At 41.4% G+C, this 26,720-nt stretch overlaps 2 protein-coding genes across 3 annotated transcripts in view; one reads left to right on the forward strand and one right to left on the reverse strand.

Moving 5' to 3' along the window:
- Positions 1–506: 506 nt before the first annotated feature.
- On the reverse strand, positions 507–15,978 carry creg1 (cellular repressor of E1A-stimulated genes 1). 2 transcript variants are annotated; one of them, XM_052014290.1, is made up of 4 exons: positions 15,329–15,978; positions 9,359–9,478; positions 4,260–4,471; positions 507–1,282 (listed from the first exon to the last, which is right to left on the reverse strand). In XM_052014290.1, exons 1-4 carry the CDS (start codon positions 15,599–15,601, stop codon positions 1,237–1,239), a joined length of 651 nt encoding a protein of 216 aa, XP_051870250.1. In that variant the 5' UTR covers positions 15,602–15,978; the 3' UTR covers positions 507–1,236. The 2 variants fall into 2 exon arrangements, with proteins under 2 accessions (XP_051870250.1, XP_051870251.1); XM_052014291.1 differs by having other exon boundaries at positions 4,267–4,471; positions 15,329–15,871.
- Positions 15,979–16,657: 679 nt separating this feature from the next.
- Positions 16,658–26,720, forward strand: part of LOC127569541 (capZ-interacting protein-like) — a 57,168-nt gene continuing 47,105 nt past the window's right edge. The window contains exon 1 of the mRNA XM_052014287.1: positions 16,658–16,674. The gene's annotated coding sequence lies outside the window, so the exon portion shown is untranslated. The remainder of the gene's footprint in view (positions 16,675–26,720) is intronic.

Genomic DNA, 26,720 nt, shown 5'->3' on the forward strand with positions numbered 1-26,720 from the left:
CATTACAAATGTTTTTGTTACAGAAATTCATCCTCACAGAATTCTGTACCCCCAAATCATTACCCAAAAGTTAACTCATGGAATTTGTGGGGGAGAAAAGTAAATAAATCAGCATACTTTTTTCTAATTCATACTTCTTGACACAGCTTCCTGTTATGGAAAATCATGATACAGTTGGTTTTCTAGGACCCCCCCCCCCAAATATTTAGATGTTTATTTGTCACATGTACATCGAAACACAGTGAAATATGTCTTTTTGCATTGCTAAGAATGTGCTGGGGGTAGCCTGCAAGTGTCACCACTCTTCTGGCGCCAACACTGCACACCCACAGCTCCTAACCTGTACGTCTCTAATAATGCTCAACTGGAAACCTTTGTCTGAAGTGCATTAACCATTTGGATAAGGCAGGCTGCTGGAGAAAGCCTAATATTTCATTATGGGCATGGGGAGGGGTGGAGCAGGAGAGCAACATACAATCAATTGAATATTTTAAAAGAACTACAGGTTTGTACATTTAAATATTTAATCAAAAATAGGCACTTGATATATCTTACAACTACAGCAAAATTTTAATGCAATATTAAAATGAACACAGCATTATACATTTAAGATTTTTGGCTCAATGTGATTTTCCCTTGTTTTCATTTGCATAACTAAAGAATTTGTTTGAATTTAAGCAAATGTTTCAGTGCAGAAATCTTAATTTCTCATCTTTATACAAGGCCACTAATAGGAATATCAGGTTATGAGCAATCAAAGCAGAACGGTATAAATGTTCAACCGATCAGGCAACATCTGTCAAACAAACAAGAGTTAACATTTCAGATTGATGGCCTTTAAGGTCATTAACCTGAAACATTAACTCTTCTCTGCACAAATGCTGAGTATTTCACATTTTGTTTTTGTTTCAGGTTTCTATCAGCAAGTTTTTTTGCTTTTCGATACTGGTTATAAGTAACTTTATTCCAACTCATTTTAGTGTATTCCATTTACATTATATAAAGTAAAAAGATTACTGAAAACAATCTCAAAATTCTTAACCACTTTTCCCTCTAAGTACAAGGATATAAAACTGTAATATTCAAAACTTCAAGACTATTCATTCCACCAACATTTTCTTAAAATATTCAATTCCACATTTAATAATTCATTTATTTTCATTGATTTGAAGAGGTACTCTTAGTAATTCCTTTTCCAATATAATAGTCTTAAGTGAAAGCAAGTCTTGGTGAAAGTCAGCGCACTTTATTCTGATTGACAACATTCATAATTTCCATCCACCTGCAAATAAACAACCAGAATGTTAGAACATTATACAGGGTGTACATTATACAGTGCTTTAATTCAGGAAGAATTATACCAGATAGATCACAAGCTGAGAATAACTTATGAACTTACTGTGGCAACTGAATCAAAATGTGCAAACTGCCAAAATTCAATGTCAATAACTGCACCGTAAGAAATTTCTATTCAAGTAGCACAAAGATTCATAAATGCAAAGTGAGATAAAGGTAGATCAGTTTTATGGAATCCAATACAACAGCAAAAGATTTAAGATTTCAAATTTGGTTAGAAACAATCTAATCATTTATAATCATAAAATGGCTTACCTTAATATGCTGTAAAGGCAGCCAGTTTATATACACTTCTGATGCACAAAGCATGCATGTAGAATGGGTTGGGAATCCAGCAACAAATATACACTTAAAAGCTGCCAGTTAATTTTAAGAAGGAAACTAAAAATTAAAAGAATTCCTATTGTTTATTGAATTGAAATTCCAATTCAGATGACATACGGAGCAGTAGCAAATGCTATACATTCACAAGAGGAAGAATGTTTCTGGACCCATCTTTATTATAAGATTTTCTCTTGAATGCCTCACAACTAGTGACAGCAAATACTAACAGAAGATGAGGCAAAGACAATCTGCTGAAGGAACTCAGCAGGTTGAGCAGCATCTGAGAGTGGCGGGGGGGGGGGGGGAGAAAGGGGGGTTAGGGAAGGAAAGGAAGAATTGTCAACATTTTCAGGTCAAGAACCTACATCAGGACTCATGCAGGGTCTTGACCCAAAATGGCATTTCCTTTCCCCTCTATAGAATCTGCTGGACTTGGAGTTCCTCCAGCAGATTGTTTTTTGCCCCAGATTCCAGCATCTGCAGTCTCTTGTATCTCCACTAACAGAAGATGATTCACTCAAGTTATTTCTCAAACGTGCATGTACAGCAACAGGCCTCTAAACATACTGATAATAGTTCAGTCAAGTCCCCTCCAAACTATTCCTTACCATTCGTTTTCTTTACACTTTATTGATGTACACTGTACTTGAAAACCACCTACATAATTATATACTTAAATATAGAATCCAAATACCAAGATGATTCAGAGAGATGTAAACAGGCAAAATTAGATACATAGACAAATGATACAAAGCATAACATGGACGGCATTCAACTCTGTGGAATATAACATGTCATTTCCAATGTAAAACCATCTCCCCTGGACAACCAGATCCATGATAGTCACCAAATCCCCCATCATTCTGCAGATCACCAATGACCAGAAATTTAATTAAACCACCTGCGTAAATACATCACCTACAACAGCAGGATAAGGTCACATATTCTGCAACAAGTGGCTCACTTCAAAACTCAAATGCTTTCCAGCAACTGTAAGGCCCAAGTCAATATAGAGTGGATGTATACTCATCACCAAGAGTACAGACTTAAGCTAAAGAGGGTTCAGAAAATATTCAAGGATGTTGCCTGGACTGAAGGGCTTGAGTTATAATGAGAGACTGGATTGGCTGGGACTGTTTTCCCTGAAGTGAAGGAGGCTGAGGGGTGACCTTATAGAGCTTTATAAAATCATGAGGGGCTTAGTGGATGGTCACAGTCTCTTTCCTGGGATAGGAGGAATCTAAAGCTGGAAGGCATAGGTTAAAGCTGAGAGCCGAAAGATTTCAAGGGGACCCGAGAGGCAAGTTTTTCCATGCAGAGGATGGTGGATATATGGAATGAGCTGTCAGAGGAAGTGGTAAAAACAGGTACAATTACAACATTTAAAAGACATTTGGACAGGTACAGGAAATGGAGAAGTTTAAAAGGATATGGGCCAAATACAGGCAAGTGAGACAAGCTCAGGAAGGCATCTTGGTAGGCATAGATGAGTTGATCCAAAGGACCTGTTTCCACACTGTATAACTCCATGTCTGTCACATGAATGAGTGCAGCTCCAAAAATACTCCAGAAACTCAACATTACCTAGCAGCTTACATGCCTGAAATCCGACATTTTCACTTTTTACCAGTGCACTGTGGCTACAGTGACAACAACAAAATGCACCGCAGCAAATTACCAGGTCTGACAGCATCTTCCAAACCTGCACCCTCTTATCACTGAAAAGATGAGCAGCAGCTACATAGGAATGTGACCACCCGAAAGTTTCAAAGTCACTCACTAGATTCCCCATAGCTTCATTTTCACTGGTTAAAATCCAAGACCTTCAGAAGTATCATTTTTAGAATAACAGAAGTTTACAGTGGTCGCACAGCATTGTGTTCAATGATATTAAATGCTGACCTTGCCGGTAACACTCACATTGCATGTTTAAATTTAAATTATTATTCTATAGAGGTAGAATGAGCACTCCAAATAAGAGTGCTGCATTTAATTTGCTTTTTTTACTTTTTAAAAAATAATTATTTTCATTCTTCACATTCTACTTGAAAATTTCTTTGCAATATCTAAGGAATAAGGAGAGTGAGGAAATTTGTTCCCACAGGGTGTAGATAAGGGCAAATAGTCTGCATGTCTTTAAGGGAGAAGCTAGATAAGCATATTTAGGAAAAAAAGTTACGTTGCTAGAGCACAACACTTTGAGAGGAGCCTCCCATGGACCATGAATTCCAACATGGGGTGACTGGGCCTCTTTCTGTGCTGAACGTGCCAAGTAATCACATGGTAATAACTGGCAGACTTAAGTTGAATAGCATCAACTCATGTTATCCCAGTGGATCTTAAAGATGAACGATGAGGTTATAGTTTTGTCACCATCCCGAAGGAAATTTAACTGGGAGAGAGGTGATATATTGTTCAAATTATCAAATCAATCACGATAATTATTTATAATTCCTGTATTGTTATTTTGTTAGGAACAGATGAATAACAACCGGCTTTGTTGTTGGGAAATTTGGGCAGTTGTTCAAGGACTGGGCACCAAAGCAGGAACCTAGCAATAGTAATAAAAAAGTACAAACTTTTTACCAGTCAAATTCCTCTCATATTCCGGCTTGGCATTGTAGTACTCCTCTGGTGTTACAGTTTTCAATCCACCAAAATAATCCAGGACCCAAATGTTGGTGATATTGAGCTTGGCAAAGTACCATCCGTGATCAGGTGGCCAGCTGGCCATTGCTGGATGACGCTCAAAAAGAGCCTTCTTGGCAATTCCAATTTCTGTCTTATTCACCTGAAAAATTGATGTATAAAACATTTCCAGTCCATTGTACTCAGAAATTGGAGGTGTCACAAGAATATTTTTGAGTTTACTATGCTTAAAAGGATACCTCAAAAAACACAAAGTTATCTAAATGCGTGGATGTGGGTTTATTGCACCACATTGTCCTATTCCCATAATGAGCATGAAGCAGTTGGCAAATATGGATTCAATGGATAGGACTGAAGATACTGCAAAATTACTATGAGTACAGCTGAACTCAATGGCCATCTTTTTTTTTAATGCTACTCTGTAATAATGCACTGTTGTTACAAGACAATTCAGCAATCGGCCCGGAGAGACATTGGAGCAGCGGGTCCCTCACAGGTACGGGCTGACTATTTAAAAGACTTGTGTGTTTTCGCGGGCTCTCTCTTACAGAAACGGCCCCGAGAGACATTGGAGCAGTGGGTCCCTCACAGGTACGGGCTAACTATTTAAAAAGCTCACGTGTTTTCGCGGGCTTTTTTGTTCTTGCAGAATTAAGAAGGGCCAATAAAAAGGAGGTCGTGTCAAGCGGAGCAGCCATTTTGGAGCAGCCATTGTCGGAGTGGACAGAGTCAAATGTGAGCAGCTTTGGCACAACAGGCTTTGGCATCAAGAGGCGGAGGCCATCTGCAACAATCCTGGTGAGTAGCTGGTAAGTAAAGGTAAGGTTTACTGTTATTGTTATAACTTTTAAGTAGACTACAGCTAGGTAAGGAAAAAAATAGTTCAGATGAAGGGCAAGGCGATGTGGGAGCCAGTGGATCCTGCTGTGGTGCACGGTGACCACATCTGCAGTAAGTGCTCGAGGCTGGAGGAACTTCGGCTCAGAATTGATGAGCTGGAGTCGCAGCTTCAAACACTGCAAAGTATCAGGGAGGGAGAGAGTTAGAGCAGGTACTTCTAGGGTCCAGGAGTCAGATAGATGGGTGACTGTCAGGGGAGAGAAAGAGAAAGGGAACAGGCAGACAGTGCAGAGGACCCCAGAGACTGTTCCCCTCAAAAACAGGTGTTCTGCTTTGGATGCTGTTGAGGGGGATGGCCTACAGGGATCAAGCAGCAGTAGCCAGGTCTCTGGCACTGAGACCGGTCCTGCTGCTCAGAAGGGAAGGGAGGAGAAGAGGAGGGCAATAGTGATAGGGGACTCGATAGTCAGGGGAACAGACAGGAGGTTCTGTGGACATGAGCGAGAATCCCAGATGGTATGTTGCCTCCCAGGTGCCAGGGTCCAGGATGTCTCTGATCAGGTCCACAGCATTCTTGTGCAGGAGGGAAAGCAGACAAAAGTCATGGTACATGTTGGTACCAACGACATAGGTAGAAAGAGGGATGAGGTCCTGAAAAGTGAATTTAGGGAGCTAGGCAGAAGGCTGAAGAACAGGACCTCAAGGGTAACAATCTCAGGATTACTGCCAGTGCCACGTGATAGTGAAGGTAAGAATAGGAGGAGATGGCAGATGAATGCGTGGCTGAGGAGTTGGTGCAGGGGGCAAGGTTTTAGATTTTTGATTCATTGGGATCTCTGCTGGGGAAGGTGGGACCTGTACAGATTGGACGGGTTACAGCTGAATTCGAGGGGAACCAATATCCTTGCAGGCAGGTTTGCTAGGTTCGAGAGGGTTTAAACTAGTTTGCAAGGGGGATGGGAACCAGAGGGACATTGGAAGAAGTGCATGGAGTAAAGCCAGATCTAACATATACAGAGGCTTTGAGGAAGGAGAAGCAGAGTATACGGTATAAAAGTAGTAGGGTGGATGGGCTAATTCATTAACTTAAATGCAAGAAGCATCAGGCACAAGGGTGATCAACTGAGAGCTTGGATAACTACATGGAACTATGATATTGTGGCTCTTGCAGAGACTTGGCTGTCACCAGGGCAGGAATGGATACTGAATATTCCCAGATTTCAGTGTTTTAAAAGGGGTGGTGGGGAGAAAGAGGAGGAGGGGTGGCGTTACTGGTCAGGGATACTATTACAGCTGCAAAAAGGGTGGATAATGTAGCAGGATCCTCGCTAGAGTCAGTATGGATGGAAGTTAGGAACAAGAACAGTTACTCTACTTGGGAGTATTCTATAGGCCCCCTGGTAGCAGCAAGGATACTGAGGAACAGATTGGGAGGCAGATTTTGGAAAGGTGCAAAAATAACAGGGTTGTTATCACGGGAGACTTCAACTTCCCAAATATTGATTGGCACCTGCTTAGTACCAAAGGTTTAGATGGGGCAGAGTTTGTTAAGTGTGTCCAGGACGGATTCCTGTCACAGTATGTTGACAGGCCGACTAGAGGGAATGCCATATTAGATCTAGTATTAGGTAATGAACCGGGTCAGGTGACAGATCTCAGTGGGTAAGCATTTGGGGGACAGTGACCACCTCTCCCTAACCTTTAGCATTGTCATGGACAAGGATAGGAGCAAAGAGGACAGGAAAGTATTTAATTGGGGAAGGGCAAATTATGAGGCTATAAGGCTAGAACTTGCGAGTGTAAATTGGGATGACATTTTTGAAGGGAAATGTACTATGGAGATGTGGTTGTTGTTTAGGGATCTCTTGCAGGATGTTAGGGATAAATTTGTCCCGGTGAGGCAGAGAAAGAATGGCAGGGTGAAGGAACCATGGGTGAAAAGAGAGGTGGAACATCTAGTTAGGAGAAAGAAGGCTGCATATACAAGGTTTAGGCAGCAAGGATCAGATAGGTCTCGAGCAATATAGGGTAGCAAGGAAGGAACTTAAGAAGGGGCTGAGGAGAGCAGGAAGGGGACATGAAAAGGCCTTGGCGAGTAGGGTTAAGGAAAACCCCAAGGCATCTTTCACTTATGTGAAGAGCAGAAGGATGACGAGAGTAAAGGTAGGACCGATTAGGGATAAAGGTGGGAAGATGTGCCTGGAAGCTGTGGAAGTGGGTGAGGTTCTCAATGAATATTTCTCTTCAGTATTCACCAAGGAAAGGGGCCTTGATGACGCTGAGGACAGTGCTGGTAAGGGTAATGTTCTAGAGCATGAGGATGTGTTGGAGCTGTTAGAAAATATTAGGACAGATAAGTCCCCGGGGCCTGACAGAATATTCCCCAGGCTGCTCCGCGAGGCGAGAGAGGAGATTGCTGAGCCTTTGGCTAGGATCGTTGAGTCCTCGTTCTCCACAGGAATGGTACCGGAGGGTTGCAGGGTGGCAAACATTATCCCCCTATTCAAAAAAGATAGTAGGGATAGTCCAGGGAATTATAGACCAGTGAGCCTTACCTGTGGTGGGCAAGCTGTTGGAAAGGATTCTTAGAGATAGGATCTATGGGCATTTGGAGAATCATGGTCTGATCAGGGACAGCCAGCATGGCTTTGTGAAGGGCAGATCATGTCTCACAAGCCTGATAGGGTTCTTTGAGGAGTGCAGTAGATGTGGTCTACGTGGATTTGACAAGGCATTTGACAAGGTTCCACATGGTAGGCTTCTTCAGAAGGTCAGAGGGCATGGGATCCAGGGAAGCTTGGCCAGGTGGATTCAGAATTGGCTTGCCTGTAGAAAGCAGAGGGTTGTGGTGGAGGGAGTGCATTCAGATTGGAGGGCTGTGACTAGCGGTGTCCCATAAGGATCGGTTCTGGGACCTCTGCTTTTTGTGATTTTTATTAATGACTTGGATGAGGGGGTAGAAGGGTGGGTTGGCAAGTTTGCAGATGACACAAAGGTCAGTGGTGTTGTGGATAGTGTAGAGGATTGTCGAAGATTGCAGAGGGACATTGATAGGATGCAGAGCTGGGCTGAGAAGTGGCAGATGGAGTTCAATCCGGAGAAGTGTGAGGTGGTACACTTTGGAAGGACAAACTCCAAGGCAGAGCACAAAGTTAATGGCAGGATTCTGGGTAGTGTGGAGGAGCAGAGGGATATGGGGCTCCATATCCACAGATCCCTGAAAGTTACCTCACAGGTGGATAGGGTAGTTAAGAAAGCTTATGGGATGTTAGCTTTCATAAGTCGAGGAATCGAGTTTAAGAGCCGCGAGGTAATGATGCAGCTCTATAAAACTCTGGTTGGACCACACTTAGAGTATTGCATCCAGTTCTAGTTGCCTCATTATAGGAAGGATGTGGAAGCATTGGAAAGGGTGCAGAGGAGATTTTCCATGACGCTGCCTGGTTTGGAGAGAATGCATTATGAGGAGAGACTAAGGGAGCTAGGGCTTTACTCTTTGGAGAGAAGGAGGATGAAAGGAGACATGATAGAGGTGTCCAAAATATTAAGAGGAATAGATAGAGTGGACAGCTAGCACCTCTTTCCCAGGGCACCAATGCTCAATACAAGAGGGCATGGCTTTAAAGTAATGGGTGGGAAGTTCAAGGGAGATATCAGAGGAAGGTTTTTTTTTTACCCAGAGAGTGGTTGGGGCGTGGAATCCGCTACCTGGGCCGGTGGTGGAAGCAGGTACATTGGTCAAATTTAAGAGATTACTAGATAAGCATATGGAGGAATTTAAAATAGAGGGATATGTGGGAGGAAGGGGTTAGATAGTTTCAGGTGAGGTTTAAAGGTCGGCACAACATTGTGGGCCAAAGGGCCTGAATTGTGCTGTACTGTTCTATGTTCTATCTTTTAATGCACAAACCTTTATAAACACAATAGGAAAACAAAATAATGAAAAGTGAACTTGTGTCATTGAACATCATCACTTTGCCCTTCGGGTTAATGTGGAATGCAGAATCAGTTTTTGGCAACTAAATAAATTGTCACATGACTGAAAGAGAAAAATAAATCACTGGGACTAACACTCCATATTTTCAATCAGCTTGAACTCATTTACAGATAACCAGGAATGGAAAATCCTCAAACCAAAAGGAAAGTAGGATTGATGGTGCAGAAGCCCTAATGTTACGTTGGAGCATACCGTCACAATTGTTCCACAGAGGATCACACGACAACAAAGTGGACTTTGGGCATCAAACCCATTTTTCCTACAGTAGTCCGTCTGTGCCAAGGTCATGGCCAGGGAGACTTCTGGATTAATCTAAGATAAAAGTGAGAAACATTAAGACTAAATAGTAATTCAAGTGTCAAATCGTTCACAGCAATTCATATTCAGCAATTAAGGTCATTGAGGTATACAGTTCTGAAGACAGCCATTCACCTACTGTACTTTTATTGAATACAGCCCTAACTTTTTTCCCTTCTACAATTTTTAAAATTTATAATTAAAGAGGAAAAAGAATTGGATTTAATATTGATTTTGTTTCAACAATCCCTACACAGACAGTACATTCCAGATCACAACACTACAAGTCAAAGTCGAGTTTATTGTCATATGCACAAGTACATGTATGCACACGTGCAATGAAAAACTTACTTGTAGCAGCATTCACAAGAAAAACACAAGTTATACACAATTTTTACAAGAAAGAACAAAGGTCAAAGAAAAGTCCATTTTAGTGCAAAGTAGTCATAGAGTTGCTGAACTGTAGTGATTAGGGTTTTGCCGCTTGGTTCAAGAACTGAATGTTGAAAGGAAGTAGCAGTTCTTAAACCTGGTGGTGTGGGACTTCAGGCTTCTGTACCTCCAGCCCAATGGTTGCTGCAAAAAGATCACACGGCCCGGATGATGGGGATCTTTGATGATAGGTGTCGTCTTCTTGAGGCAGTGCCTCCTGCAGATACTTCCAATGGTGGTGATAGATGTGCCCATGATATATTGGGCGGAGTCTACAACTCTCTGCAGTTTCTTACATTCCGATGCATTCGCACTGCTGTATAAAACCATGATGCAACCAATCAGGATATTTTCAACAGTACATCTGTAGAAGTCTGTCAGAGTGTTCAGTGACAAGCCAAACCTCCTAAAGAAAGTGAAGACACTGGCGTGCTTTCCTTATGATTACATCTATGTGCTAGGCCCAGGATAGGTCATCCAATATGTTAACACTCAAGAATTTAGAGCTGCTAACTCTCTCAACTGCCAATCCCACAATGTAGACTGGTACACGTTCACCCTCCTCTCCCTTCCTGAAGTCAACAATGAGCTTTTTAGTTTTGCTGACATTGAGAGAGGTTGTTGTTGCGGTACCACTCAACCAGGTGTCCTCTCTCGCTCGTCACCACCTGTTATTCGTCCAACGACAGTAGTGTTATTGGCAAATTTGAAGATGGCATGTGTGTATAAAGAGTAGAGCAGGGAGCCAAGCACACAGGCTTGAGGTGCACCTGTGTTGATGATCAGCGAGGAGGAGATATTGTTACCATTCCTCACTGAGGTCTGCCAATGAGGAAGTTGAGTATTCAGTTGCAGAGGGAGGCATAAAGGCCCAGGTCTTGATGCTTGATAAGTTTGGATGGGCTGGTTGTGTTGAATGCCAAGCTGTAGTCGAGGAATAACAGCCTGACGTACACATCTGCTGTGACTTGTTGTAGCAGTAGGCAAATTGGAGCGGGTCCAGGTCATCTGAAGCAGGAGTGGATTCGTGCCATAACCAACCTCAAAGTACTTCATTACAATTGACGTAAGTGCTACTGGACAGTAGTCATTGCAGCAAGTCATCATGCCCTTCTTGGGCTCCAGTTCAATAGATACCATTTTGAAGCAGGTGGGAACCTCAGGCCACAGAAGCAAGAGGTTGAATACGTCTGTAAATACTCCAGCCAGTTGGTCCACACAGAGATTTAGTACTCGGCAAGGTACGCCGTCTGGACCGGACGCCTTTCATGAATTCACCCTCTTGAAGGATGCCTGGACATCAGCCTCACAGACTGAAATTACAGGGTCATCCAGAGATGGGGGCTCGCATGGGTGTGTCATAGTTCTCCCTATCAAAGCGTGCATAAAAGGCATTGAGCTCATTGGGAGTGATGGGTTGTTGCCAGTTACGCTACCCGATCTCGCCTTGCAGCAAGTTATATTGTGCAAGCCCTGCCATAGCTGTTGAGCATCCATCTGTGAATCTAGTTTAGTCTGAAATTGCCTGTTTGCAATGGTCTTCCAGAGGTCATACCTAGATTTCTTACATGACTCTGGGTCGACAGCCCTAAGTGCCACAGATCTAGCCCTCAGCACATTATGAATTTCCTGGTTCATCCAGGGCTTCTGGTTGGGGAATGTCAGAATGTCTTTGTGGGTACACACTCGTCCACACATGCTCTTATGAAGAGTGTCGACTTCAAACATCTCACTTCACTTAATTCCTTTGATAGTTATTATTAATACTCGTGCTCTGGTTATTAATCACACTGCAAGAAGATGCAGTGTCTCCTGCACTCAATTTTTTTTTAAGATTTTATTTACAGCGTGGTAAAAGGCCCTTCCGGCCCAACGAGTCCGTGCCGCCCATTTTAAACCCAAATTAACCTACCTGTACGTCTTTGCAATGTGGGAAGAAACCGGAGCACCCGGAGGAAACCCACGCAGACACAGGAGAATGTACAAACTCCTTACAGACAGCGACAGGAATCGAAACCCCATCGCTGGCGCTGTAATAGCGTCGCGCTAACCGCTACGCTACCGTGCCGCCCCAAAATTAGGAGTCTTTAATATCCAGTATACTTTGTTCATGTAGGAGAACAATTCTAACTGCTCCAATCTCTTTAAATAATTGAACTGGTAAAAATAATCCCTGGTAAAGTTTCTTTGCAAGTCTTCCAAAGAATGTGCCTAGAGCTGGACACATTAGTCCAACTAAAGCCTAAGCCAGAACTTTTTAGTAGTTCAATAACATCCCCAACATTATGCATACATTATTCTACACTTATTATTTGCTTTTATTCTACAGCTCAATCTTTACTGACAGATTTTCAACTCATTTTCCCACCTTCGAACACATTAATGTCAATCCTAGATCACTACTTCTGCTCCAATTTTGAAATATACTCTTTAGCATATATTGTTTCTTTATACTTCACCATTCTCTACATTCAATGCCATTTCACAAACTTATGTCCTCCTGAAGTCTGCTACTCATTGTGTGTGAAATTCTGCAAACAATCCACATTAACGCCATTTCTAAGTTTTGTGTCATCCTCAGACTTTGCAGTTGTGCTCCCTCATCCAAGTTTAGGTCACTTATACGTATCCAAGTAAGCAGTGGCTGTAAATACCAGTTCCTTGGGACACTATTTTATAGTTCTCTCCATTTTGAAAGAAAACATTCACCATTAAAATTGTCTTAGCCAATTTTATATCCACAGTTCAAGTCCCTTTAATACTGTGTGTTTCAAATTTGCTACAAGTTTTGTAATATGGGACTTTATCAAATACTTTTTGAAAGCACATGTTATAGCATCAGTTGCACTGTCTTCATTCCTCTATTTCACTGAAGAAACCTATCAAGTTTGTAAAGTAAAAATTATACTTTTTACTCAAATCTCCTTCAAATTGTTTTCCTGCTTTATTCTTGGCTGGTAAGACATTGCTTTTCATTATTTATTTGATCTTACATCATTCACCTGCTCTGAAGTAAACTTTCAAGACTTTCATTATCAGTTATCCTCAATTCAGTTTATCATCCACATTGGGTATTACAAGGCAATAATGTTGGATGAACATGAAGTCATTCTTCAATGAACTGATTGCACCAGCTTTAAAAAACACACACAGGAATTAAACTGTGAAAAATGTGAAGTTGTTCGGGTTACATATCATTGTATGTACCCTGAACTATAGTCTCATTAAAAAAAAATACAGGTAAGCATTTAGTATCTTCTGATAGTTACCCAAAAACATACTTGGAGTGAAAACAACAAATGTTAATCACTTGAAATTTTCAAAACAAGACGTACAATTCAGTTAAGACTTTTCAGCTGCGTTTGGGTTCATTTAGTAAAATTTAACAGTGTGGGGCAATAATCAAATTAAAAACTATACTCAGAAAATGTGGCTCACCCTGACTCAGCAAAACTTCTACAATCGCTGCTTAGTCTTTAAATTTACGTCAACATTCATATCAGCGGGTTACACCCATTCTGGTGATCTTATGGGAGCCAAAAGAGATTACAGATGCTGGAATCTGGAGCAAAAAAAAACAAACTGCTGGAGGAACTCAGTGGGTCACGCAACATCTTTGGAGGGAAATAGAAAGTCGACGTTTCAGGTCGAGACCCTTCATCTATAAGTCTAAACCTCCTTCCACAGATGCTGCCTGACCCGCTGAATTCCTCTGGCAGTCTGCTTTTTTTGCTGGTGATAATAAACTATGACAGCAGCGCTTTTGTAATTTTTAAAGACCTAACCATTTGAAAAAGGATCCTGTTGAAGTCCTGGTCAAGTGTTTATCCCACTGACACCAGATCAAACAGAGTTTCGTAAAGTACAGAGCTGAATTACCACATTTTGTTGGGTCTAGGGTCAGCAACTTAAGCTTTATTTCATGGGACTTTGAAAGCAAGAAACCTTTAATCTAATTCCCCCTTTCTCATAAAATTTGTAGTTTTTAATATTTCAAATCTTATTTATTATGCATCCGATATTTTCCTCACTTCTGTTTTTCTCTTTCCATAAAGCCTGAGACATTAAAAGCTTGCAAGTTTCAGGAGAAAGGGACTTCAGCAAGGTTAAAGGTAATGACAGCAAGCATAACACATCTAACTCCATCAGTAACATTGACAGTGTAAGTCGGGAGAGTGGCACAGCAGTTAGCGCTGCTGCTTCACAGCTCCAGGGACCTATGGTCAATCCTGCCCTGTGTGGAGTCTGAACATTCTCCTCGTTGCCATGTGGGTCTCTACAGGGTGCCCTGGTTTCCTCCCAAAGACTGGACACTGTAAGTTATTTTGACATATGTAACAATTTAAAAGAAAAGAAAGTTGAAGAACTTGAGAGAATAAGTTACAGGGCTATATAAAAAAACAAAAGGGGAATGAGACTGATGGAATAGCTCTGCAGGGAGTTTGCACACACGCAGTGGGCTGAACGACCTCCTTCTGCATTATACCAATACGTAATAGCTCGTAACTGACATTACCCCACTGATAAATGTGATTTGTACCAAATACATTATTCATTTGATCATTGTGAGGATGAAGCTTGCTGTAATCTTAAAAGTATAACAAATTAACAGCAAAATTAAGCTAATCTGTCAAAGACAACATTTTAATGATGTATCCAATAATCACTGATGGCAGAGAGAAAAAAAATGGTACATTTAAAAGGCTGTTCACTGACCAAAGCTCCATTCATGTCATATTTGAAGTAAAACAACAAATAACTGAAGAGGTAGCAGTCTCGTCTCCAAATTAGAAGATTGTGGGTTCAAGTCAAACAACAGAGCCTCAAGTACAAAAATTTATACTGAGGGTGTGCGTGACAAGCAGCAATGCTGTCTTTCAGATAAGCTATTAAACCAAAGACCCCATATGCCCTCCCAGCTGGGCATAACAACAAAATCCAATGGTACAAATTAGGAGAAAGAAAACTATCCTCATTATGATATTGGAAAATAATAAAAATATTCAAAACGTCCGGAGGCTACTACACAGAGATAAACAGAGTTAATGTTTACTGTTTCCCTCCCCAAAGATGCCTGACCTGGTGAGCATGACCAGCATTTTGTTTTACTTGAGATTTCCAGAATCTGCAGGTTTTTCTTCTGCTGTGAGTAATCCCCATTGCCCTGTCCAATATTTCACCCTCAAAAAATTAATATTTTAAAAATTATTGGTCATTATCATGGCATTGTTATATTACAATAGTGATTACAGTTCATAATTCCTGATTAAAAACGAAGTACAACATCTGTGATAAACAGGTAACACTGCAGGTAACACAACGCCTTCGAGAACTGTCAAGTGCGCCCGAAAGTAAGTTGAAGTGGTTGCATGCATGCTTTAAACAGAGGGGAGTGCTGCAGGGGGACCCAGTTCTAGCCTCCCCTCCTCTCACCTTTATGTCCTGCACCGAGATCTCCAGCGGGGTCAGGTAGAGGTACGGCACCCCGCTGCCCCTCTGCGGCGGCCCGTCGCTGATCGAGAAGACGTTAGAGAAAGCCCGTCCGACCACCGGCTTATGCGTGGAGATGGTGGCCATCGACGCCCAGTCACAACTATTGACCACGTAACGCGCCATTCGCGCCACCTCGTCATGAGGGGGGATGGCGCCCACACAGCTCAGGAAAGCCAGCGGGAGCAGGAACGGACCGAGTGCGCCCAACGCCATGGCTCACCTACGTGCAAGTTGCCAGGCTAACTACAACATCACACGCTTCGACCAGCTGCGACACATGACCCGGCCTGCTACGTCACCTGACCGGGAACGTCACCTGACCCGAACCGTTGATGCGACGGGACACTAGTTGGTGGCGGTTTCATGTCGGTTCTCTCCGCACAAGTTAGTCTCCCACTCGTCTCTCTGCCCGCCATCCCCGAATTAAAACTATTACTGCAGGCGGGATGGAGTTCCCCAACGACCTGGTCACCCGCTGGAGTTTACGCAGTGAATGGCAGCATACGGAATTGTCAGTATTTTCAAAACCTGCCCGCGATAGCGACATTTGCCTGTTCCTTGAAGTACTTCAGTCTTTCCCCAACACATGTGCCACATGTAACGTTGGAGCTGGGGTGATAATTTGTTTTCCAACACTGTCCCCCTCTCAGGACCGTGACATGTGACTAGCCGCTTCTGTTGCCGCAAGAGCATTGCGGGATGGAAAGTTTCCTCCTTGCTCTGTAAGCACTTTCATGAATAAAAGTACCTTTATTGTTACTTTAAGTTACCGAAGATTTCTGGTATATTGTGAATAAGAGCCAAATATCCAAAACAAACCTATCAGATTAGGGGTTTGATTTTTTTTTGCTAACCGTTTAATCAAATGTACGTTGCCCGTGTCATGTCTTTTTTTACCAAAGTGAGAGGTATTTCAACCGACAGATCAAAGTGTTGGTTTACCTGGTGAATAATCATTCCCGGATCAGCAATCAGAAAGTCTCTCGGATTGTGTGGACGCTCCTGCTATGGTCCCTGTACAATGTTACTGCCTTGCAATATTGCCACTCAGTATTGTTAGCTGTATAATATATTTATACAATAATTTCAAACCTTTTGATTGCATTCATAATACAGAAAGCGATTGAAAAGTACAACAATTTTGCCATGATTCTCTCCCTCCAACCCCAAAAATTCTCTTGTCCCCTTCTATGCCTTCAGCTCCAAATGTTGACTTCCGTTCTAGCAGTTGCCTGTTACAAGATTCCCTGGCTGCAGCCTGCTGCTGGAAATGTTGGTTTTAAAAGGTAACACTTTATTATCTTGCACTTTATTTATAGCAATCTGTTATTACTCCATTATTATCTTTTCAATCTGCAGAGTGAAAAAAGTAATACATAACCATCAGTTTTATACATTCTTTGAACTCATGATGATGGATAAAATGCTGAGAGGATACCCAAAGATAATATGAATGCAAACAGGAAACTGGTTCAAGGGATTAATTTGAAGTACTTTAAATGTACAATAAATACAGTGCAATAAACATTGTTCATATTAAAAACAGCACACCAATATAAGTATTTAAAGTGGATGTACATACATTTTTGAAACTTTGGGGAATTGAGAGCTTTCAGGAGCTGGCACAGAGGAGGAGTTGATGCCTGGAGTAAACCCACCGTTATCATATTGAATGGTAGCGCAGACTTGAGGGGGCAGATGGCCTACTCCTCTTCCTATTTTCTTCTGTTTTTGTGTCCAAGGCTTCTAGTATTTGGCACAGCAAGCTTTGCAAACATAAACCGGAGCAGTGTTAAAGACTCATTTGAAAAAAGTAAAGCAGTAGTATTCTTACAAAGTGTGGGTCTTACAATGTTTAGTGTTCATTCACAAAGGAACTTATTATCATCTAATACATGATCAAGAATTGTTAAATTGACAGCCTATTGGATTTAGACATTAAAAGTAAAACCATTATATGTTGAAGTAATATTGTAAAAAAAAGCATGTAATATTAATGTAAACATTTAGACCCAAATGTTGTATTCATAATGGGGGGCAAAACTGTTAGCTTTCATTATCATTACACCATAAAACTGTCAGCATCTTCCAGATTTCTGCACAGCTTTATGTGAAAAGCCTGAATTTACTGTCACGTGACCTCAGCACACCGTCACAAATTGCACAGTTTCACAACTTTTGCATTCGAATAAAAGCAAATCAGCTAAACTGATAAACATTTCAGGTACTTCCAATAGTCTCCCTGTAAAATAGCAAGACTTAAGATACAGAAGAAGGGGAGAACACAAGGGAAGATCCATGAAAAGGTGGAAGGCAAATGATAAAAAGGATGCTAGCAAAGGGGCTGGTAATGGGGCAAGCAAAGGAACTAGACATATGTCTAAAGGATGCCTAACCAGAAACTGCAAGTTACGAAATTTCTAATTAGAGGATGATATGCTGTTCCCTGAGTTTATATTTAGCTTCATTGGAAAAGTGTACAAGGCTAAGGACCAAGAGCTTGGGGTGGCAATGAGACAGTAAATCAAAGTGATTGACAAATCATAAGTTTTGGGTCACATCTGCAGAACAAGCAGAAGTTTTCTGCAAAGCAGTGAACCAATTTGCATTTCATCTCCCAATGTAAGGGAGACAGCAGTAGAACATAGAACAGTACAGCACAGGAACAGGTCCTTTGCCTATGATGTCTGTGCCAAACGTGATGCCAAATTAAACTAGTCCCATCTGCCTGCCATATCCTTCCATTCTTCATGTTCATGTGTCTATCTAAATGCCTCTTAAACATCACTTTTGTGTCTGCTTCCACCACCGCCCCAGGAGTGCGTTCCAGGGACCTACCCCACGCTGTGTAAAAAAAAATTGCCCCTACAACTCTCCTTTAAACTTTCCACCTCTCACCTTGAAGCTAAGACCTCTAGTATTTGACATTTCTACCCTGGGAAAGAGACTCTGACTATCTAAAATGCAGTGTACCAAAGTGTACCAAGCAAATTCCTGTTTCACCTAAAAAGAGTGTTAGCGCCCTAAGTGGTGGGAATCGAGGAGGTAAAAGAACAGCCATCTTCTCTTGCTATTGCTATGGGAAGAGGTCTAGTGGGGTTGTGCGGATGGTGATTGAGGAATGATTCAGGAAGCCCTCGTTATCTAAGATAAAAAGTAATGTTTGGTTTAGAATCAGAGGTCAATCTACAGCTTCACTGCCAGCATAACCCAGCCAGTTTAAAATTCCTAAGAGAAAAATTGGTTAGAAATTTGTCAAAATCAGTTCACGTTACTATGCAGTCCAATGGCAAAAATAAATCCCAATGGGAAAAAGAAATATGTATTAAAAACCTTTTATGATTATTCATAATTGTTTTTAAGTGCCCTTAAGTTTTATTTTTCATTTTTTAAATTTGCAGTAATGTTTAATTGTTTTAAAGTTTAATTGTTTCTGAATGTCAGAAACATTATAAATTATTCAATGTGTTTTTACCAGGCTTGACAGCTGTTAAGAGGGCAAGGTTTGTCCATTAGCCAACATTTTATTCAGGAATTTTATAGGCGAGAGTTGTTCAGCAGCACTGAATCCCTAAGCTCACTCTCCCACCTAACTCTACATGGAGTCCAGCAGCAGAACAAGATCTTGCTGAAACTCCCCAGCATAACCCTCTTGGATCCTGTGCCTGGTCTGAGAACTCATTGATTCAAATGGAGATTGTAGGGCTGTGAATTAGGAGGCAAAACAAAAGGTAGGTTAAATTTTTAAAGTTCTTTCTTTATTTTAATTTTAAATAGTTTTAATATTTAAAATTAATTTTTCAACTTTAATCATTTTAAGTGTCTCTGAATGTCAGAGGTATTTAAAAATGTTAAAAGTTACTCACGGCTCTTATAGCTGATAAAGATGGTGATGGGACTTTGTCAGCTGTTGCCATCTTCAAAGGCAATTTGAGAGCAAGGCTTCCTCACTGCACTACTGGAATCTGGGAGACTTTGGATGAGCAAAATAGGCCTTCCTCATCTGGACCAGTCAAGGACGTTATGAGGGACCTTGGACAGGCAGACTTGGATCAGCAAGATCTTCCCCTTTATTTTCAATCTCTCTAATCAAAGGTAAGAGGTCAATATCTAATCAACTACACTTTTCAGTTCCCTCATATTCCTGTACTTCAACACATCAAATCAGTGTTAGAACAGATCAGTAACCTCCAGAAAGTTTTTCCTCCTTTTTTGATTTAAGTAAGCATTCCACTTCAACTCTCAACTGATGTGCTGTTTTGCTGTAGCTGTCTCCAAACAGATCCACCAACCCACCCCTCCACCAAGCCAACAGGATGTGTGCATTTACAACACAACAGCTTGCTTTTTTCAATATTGAATTGCATGTGACTTCTATTTCCTTCCCTTGAGAAAACTAAGGCAGGAAATTGTTCAAATTAAGTCAATGAGTCATTGCATTTGCAGACTCATTTCTATTCTTAAAAAAAATGTTAACCCAAATATTAATAAGAATATTACAACAAATGGTTAGCAATCTTTATTGTAAAGAAAACAAGTAACAGATGAAAAATGCTTTATGCACTTAATATACATTTCATCTTATTTGCAACATTGACTTTAAAATTAAAATGCAAGAGCTCAGGAATACTTAGGCCCAGGAAGAAGACTACTCTTGCATTTCAACCATTGCTTTCATTTGCATTTCTCAGAGAAGTTGATATGCACATTTATGGTTTTATGAGTAAAAATAGTGCATGAAAATTCACCATATTTTCTTTTCCTTGGGTATTTAAATCCCTTGCCACAATGAACTATTTTCCTTATTTATCCTCTTCATGATCTTGAAAATAAGGGTACACAGAAACTCCAAAGAAAATTCCCAACTTAGGTGATGCATTTTGGTAGGCCAAACAAGGATTGGACATACACAGTAAATGGTAAGGCTCTAGGGAGCATTGATGAACAGAGGGACCTTGGGGCACAAACCCAAAAATTCCTGAAAGTGGCAGTACAGGTGGAAGGGTGGCGAAGAAAGGGATGCCTGCCTTCATCAGCTGTGACATAAAAGGTAAGAGCTGGGATGTCATGTTACAACTTTATAAAACATTGGTTGGGCCACACTTGGAGTATTGCGTTCTGGTCACCACACTATAGGTGAGGGTGCAGCAAAGATTCACCAGGATGTTTCCTGGTTTGCAACATTTCAGTTGTAAGGAGAGATTGGATAGGCTAGTTTTGGTTTCCCTGCAGTGGAGGAGGCTGGGGGATGACTTGATAGAGGTATGCAAAATTATGAGGAGAATAGATAAGGCAGGCAGTAAGAAGCTTTTACCTTTGGTTGGGGTGTACAAGCCAAGAAGGCATAGATTAAAAGTAGAAAGTAGGAGGTTTAGAGAGGATCTGAGGAGGATTTCCTTCACACAGTAAGTGATGAGAATCTGGAATGGACTGCCTGACAAGATGGTGGAGGCATATACTCTCACAACATTTAAGAAGCATCTGGACAAGCACTTGAATCGTCAAAACATAGAAGGCTATGAACCTAATATGGGTAAATGGGATTGGTGTAGATGAGTAAAATGGATGATGTGGTGGGCTAAAAGGCCTGTTTCTGAGCTGTATGATCTCCATGACTCTAATTTTCTCATAACTTTTCTTATAACTTAAATATCTGATGCTTTAAAGTAACCTTAATTAATTCAGTATTTGTAGCCTTTACATTATACACCTTTGGAACAATTAATACTTCTCTGATTTAACAGTCAGTGCTAAGTTCAGCTTCATTGGACCAATGACCAACTTAGCAGTGTGATAGCCAGAGACCACTTTTTCACTGTTAAATTCTCCTTGAGAATTTTTTTAAAGTGGCCCTGTTAGGCATCCGTAGGAAGCACAGGGACAATTTTATAGCAAACTAAAGATCCAGTGTCTGATTAAGGACTAATTCTCTGGATCTTAATTTCAACCAGGACTTCATTAACCTAACATTCAGAAGTTATAGCGAAGCAGTGGTATTCAAAAGTTTGCCCATCTCCCTTAATATGAATTCAAACAAAAATCTGATTGGTTGGAAGTTGGAAACAAAAACAGAAAATGTTGCTTCCTCCAATGTCGAGGGGCCCCATTGTGAACACCAAATGCAGTTTACTAAATTGGATGAAGTACAAGGGAATTGAAGGGTCATTGACCTGAAACTTTGACTCTGTTTCTCTCTCCACAGATGCTGCCTGACCTGCTGGTTGTTTCCAGCATTTTCTGGTTTTGTTTCATTAATATGGCTCTGTGTTTCAACTGGAGAATGTTATATTGATTTTTTATAATAGATTTTTGCCAAAGAGTGGGTGTAGATTGCTGCACAATCAACAATAGTAGAAAGTAAGTCAGAAAAGGCCTTGTACAATAGGAAGATTCAGGGACTGGATATACTACCTCAGTTTTAATAGAATCAGTGTGCCAGACAATTCTTTTCTCCAAGGTGGAAATGAATGAGTTAAACTATGCATTGCATCAGGACATCCATAGTATGCCTAATAGCTATGGAAAGTTACTGAAATCCTGAACACCAAGCTGTCATCAACATCCAGCTTGTGAGATCACCAGTCAAGGAAGTTACAGATGTGATGAAAGCCCACTGGGTCACTGACAGCAACTATAGGGTTAAGCTGCACATAAAATCCTGGGTTTGCACTCAGGTTTTATGGGTAATCATGGCAAATACTGCATACTTTCTGCAGCAAATGTTGTCATTATTTACTACGCCAAGACAGTTCAATATTTTTCATTTAACAATCATTTTTGTTGAACATGGAAAACTGAAACACACAATTGTGCACATTCCTAATATATATCTTTTTTGCTCATTTACTATTTTTGTGTTCATCTGAGGTGTATCCCCAGTGACTAGAGCAAGGTGATGAAAACTCGTTTAATGTCCTTTGAGGATTCCTGGGATAACCAATCTTTTGCCAGTGAAACCACAGCCTGTAAGTAAATTGTAACAAAAAAAATGATTGTGGTGGACATCCTTAAAAACCCCTATCCCTGCAGGGTTCACTTGCAGACATTGTTATCTTGGACAGTCATGGGAATTTTTGGAACCATATAATTAGTTTTTATATTCCTTATCTGCAAGTGTGAGGTATTGCACTTTGTGAGATCAAATGTAAAGGGAAAGTACACAGTTAATGGCAGAACCCTTAACAGCGTTGATGTACAGAGGGATCTTGGGGTCCAAGTCCATTGCTCCCTGATAGTGGCTGCACGTTGATAGGGTGGTTAAGAAGGCATATGACATGCTTGCCTTTATTAGTTGGGGCATTGAGTTCAGGAGTCAGGAAGTTATGCTGCAGCTTTATGAAACTTTGGTAAAGCCACATCTGGAATATTGCATTCAATTCTGGTCGCCCCCATTATTAGGGAAGATGTGGAGGCTTTGGAAAGGGTGCAGAAGAGGTTTACCAGGATGCTATATGGATTAGAGGACACGTGCTATCAGGTGAGGTTAGACAAACTAGGGTTGTTTTCTCTGGTGGCAGAGGCTGAGGGGGAACCTGATAGAAACTTTTAAAAATATGAGAGGATTAGGTAGGGTAGACAGCCAGTGTCTTTTTCCCAAGATTGAAATGTCTAATACTAGAGGGCATGCATTTAAGGCAAGAGGGGGAAGTTCAAAGGAGACATGCGGAACAAGTTTTTTTTTTACATAGAGAGTGGTGGGTGCCTGGAATGTGCTGCCAGGGGTTATGGTGGAAACACATTTGATAGAGGCATTTAAGGGTCTCTTAGATAGGCACATGAATATGCAGAGAATGGAGGGATATAGACCATGTGCAGGCAGAAGGGATTAATGTAATTAGGCATCATTGGCTTAATTAGTTCAGCACAACATGAGCCAAAGGCCTGTTCCTGTGCTGTACTGTTCTATGTTTTATGTTCTATCTGACACAACAGATGGTTTTAAATTCTACATCATTGCACCCATTTTTCATATACTGTCTTTCAGGCAGTGCATTTTAATAAGATTATGTCACCTCACAGGTGTTGTTAAAGCTGTAGAGCAGGGAAGTTCCACTGCTGGCGTCGTCAATATCTCACCTTCCACGAACGTCCAGAAGAGATCATCTAGATATTTATCTCACTCTGTGGATCTTTGCTATATGGCAATTTACCACCCTGTTGTCACAGATTATAACAGTTCAAAAGTAACGTGTTTGCTTTAGGATTGTTCTGCTTTTAGTCAGATATTTTGTCTTGTCATGCACATCATGCTTAATGGATTCCAGCAGTTAGAAATGAAAACAGTTGAAAATGTTGAAAACAAATTAATGCCACAGGTTTGAAATTAAGGCAGCATTTCCAAAATATGAGACCCCAACTTTAGAGTGTGTGTGTGTGTGTGTGTCTGTGTCTGTGTCTGTGTGTCTGTGTCTGTGTCTGTCTGTCTGTCTCCTTTCATTGGATTCAAAGAATTGTCAATTCAAGTGTTAACAGCCTGGATTTTGTACTCTTCTTGTGTCTGATTTGTAGGTGATATTATGGCAGGTTAAGTAAGAAAAAGTGGCAGAAGTCCTCCCATTTGTTTCTTCTAGGTGGTTTATGACAATTAATATAAGTTATGTACTTTTCTTCCCTGTTCTCAATACCAGGCTAACTTGAATAAGTCTCTGACCAACTACCACCGACACGTCACCTGCAGAACCAGAGAAGCCAACACACTCAGTCACTGTTACACCACCATTAAGAACACTTACCATGCCATCCCACACCCGCACTTTGGCAAGTCCGATCACCTGCCTGTACTTCTACTCCCAGCACATAGGCAGAGACTATGGACTGCAGCACCACTGGTGAGGACCATGAAGGTATGGTCAAGGAAGGCAGAGGATTGTTTACAGGACTGCTTTGAATTGGTGGACTGGACCATATTCAGGGATTCATCTTCAGATCTGAAAGAATATGCCATGACTGTCACTGACTTCATCAGGAGCTATGTGGACGAGTGTGTGCCTTCGAGAACATACCGACTCTTCTCAAAGCAGAAGCCCTGAATGAACCAGGAAATACGCAGTCTACTGAGGGCTAGATCTGTGGCGTTCAAGATCGGCGATCCAGAACCCTACAAAAAGTCCAGGTACGACCTAAAGAAGGCCATCGTGAGAGCGAAAAGGCAATTCTGAGTGAAGCTAGAGACACAATCAAATACATGACAGCTGTGGCAGGGTTTGCATGCCATTACTTCCTATAAGGCAAAACCTAAGCATAAATGGCAGTGATGCTTCACTCCCTGATGAGCTCAACGCCTTTTATGCATGCTTTGAAAGGGAGAATAACACCACATCTGTGCAAATCCCCACAGCATTTGGTGACCCTGTGATCTCTGTCTCAGAGGCCGATGTCAGAACATCCTTCAAGAGGGTGAACCCTTGCAAGGCATCAGGCCCTGACAATGTACTTGGCCGGGTACTGGAAAAATGTGCCAACCAACTGGCTGGAGTGTTCAAGGACATCTTCAATCTCTCACTGCTGTGGTCTGAGGTTCCCACCTGCTTCAAATGGGCAGCAATCATTCCAGTGCCCAAGAAGAGGAGGGTGAGCTGCGTTAATGACTATTGCCCGATGGCACTTACATCTACTGTGATGAAGTGCTTCGAGAGGTTCGTTATGGCTAGAATTAACCCCTGTCTGAGCAAGGGCCTGGATCTGCTACAATTTGCCTACCACCAGAACAGGTCTACAGCAGATGCAATCTCACTGGCAATCTCTCAGCTTTGGAGCACCTAGACAACCACAAGACATGCGTCAGGCTGCTGTTTATCGATTATAGCTCGGCATTCAACACCATTATTCTTTCAGTACTAATAACCAAGCTTCAAAGCCTGGGCCTCTGTACCTCCCTCTGCAACTGGATCCTTGACTTCCTTATTGGGAGACCACAGTCAGTGTGGATCAATAATAACATCTCCTCCTTGCTGACTATCAGCACAGGCACACCTCAAGGATGAGTCCTTAGCCCACTGCTCTACTCTCTCTACACTTGCACAGGATCGCAAGGGGCTGCAGAGGGTTATAGAGTCAACCAACTCCATCACGGGTACAATCCTCCCCACCATCAAGGACAGCTTCAAGAGGTGGTGCCTCAGAAGGCAGCATCCATCATTAAGGACCCTCACCATCTGGGACATGCCCCCTTCTCATTACTACCATCAGGGAGGAGGTACAGGAGCCTGAAGACCCACTCTCAACAATTCAGGAACAACTTGTTCCCCTCCGCCATCAGATTTCTGAATGAGCCATGAACCCACTAACACTACCTCATTATTCCTTTTGTTTCTTGCACTATTTATTTATTTTTGTAATTTAGAGATTTTTATACCTTTGCACTCTACTGCTGACACAATAGAACAAATTTCACATCATATGTCAGTGATAATAAATCTAAATCTGATTCTGAAATCTGAATCTGAACTACATCAAGCCAACTTCATTTTATCCAGCACACAGAGAGAAGGATTCACGGTGATAAACAGGCTACAGAATAGTTACTCTGTATCCATATCCATATGACTCACTTGTTTTGGCACAGTATTAATGCTTTTGAAATGTTATTATTGAAATGGGAAAGTAAATGTAGTAGCTACCTTGGGAACAACCTCAACTACAATAGCACTGCTTTCAATGGCACTGCCTGAAGTAAATTATCTCACATCATCAAGACTCAGTGTTACCTTCTAACCATTTTTGCAGGGCCCCTACATGACAATGGCAATGTGGACTTGTGTTTTCAGGGCCTGATTCTGAAGCAGATGCCTGTTGGTCAATCAATTACAAGAACACTTGTAACCAATAGGCAGTACAGAGTTGGGTTAATAATAATTAGAGTCATAGAGTTTACAGCATGGAAACAGGTCTTTCAGCCTAACTGGTCCATGCTGACCAAGATGCCCCATCCAAGCTAATCCCATTTGCCAGCATTTGGACCATAACTTTCCAAACCTTTCCAATCCATGTACCTGTCCAACTGTCTTTTAAAAGTTGTTATTGTACCTGCTTCAACCACCTCCTCTGGTAGCTCATTCCACATAAATACCACTCTTTGTGTAAAAGAAAGTTGACCCTCAAATTCCTATTAAATCATTCACCTTAAACCTATGCCCTCTAGTTCTTGATTCCCCAACCCTGGGAAAAAGACCAAGTGCATTCACCCTATCTCTACCCCTCATGATTTTATACACCTCTATAAGATCATCTCTCTCTCAGTCTCCTACGCTCTAAGGAATAAAGTCCTAGTCTGTCCAACCTCTCCCTATAACTCAGTCCCTCAAGTCACAAAATAGTGCTTATTATTGTTTTA

The sequence above is a fragment of the Pristis pectinata genome, chromosome 4 (genome assembly GCF_009764475.1).
Source record: "Pristis pectinata isolate sPriPec2 chromosome 4, sPriPec2.1.pri, whole genome shotgun sequence".
In the NCBI taxonomy this organism is placed as follows: Eukaryota; Metazoa; Chordata; class Chondrichthyes; order Rhinopristiformes; family Pristidae; genus Pristis; species Pristis pectinata.

Excerpts from the sequence above, each read along its gene's own strand:
- creg1 (XM_052014290.1), bottom strand. The coding sequence starts at position 15,601 with ATGGCGTTGGGCGCACTCGGTCCGTTCCTGCTCCCGCTGGCTTTCCTG. Across the intron at positions 9,479-15,328 it reads TCTCGGTGCAGGACATAAAG|ATTAATCCAGAAGTCTCCCT; the intron begins GTGAGAGGAGGG and ends CTTTTATCTTAG. Across the intron at positions 1,283-4,259 it reads AGGAATTTGACTGGTAAAAA|GTGGATGGAAATTATGAATG; the intron begins GTTTGTACTTTT and ends GTTTATTTGCAG.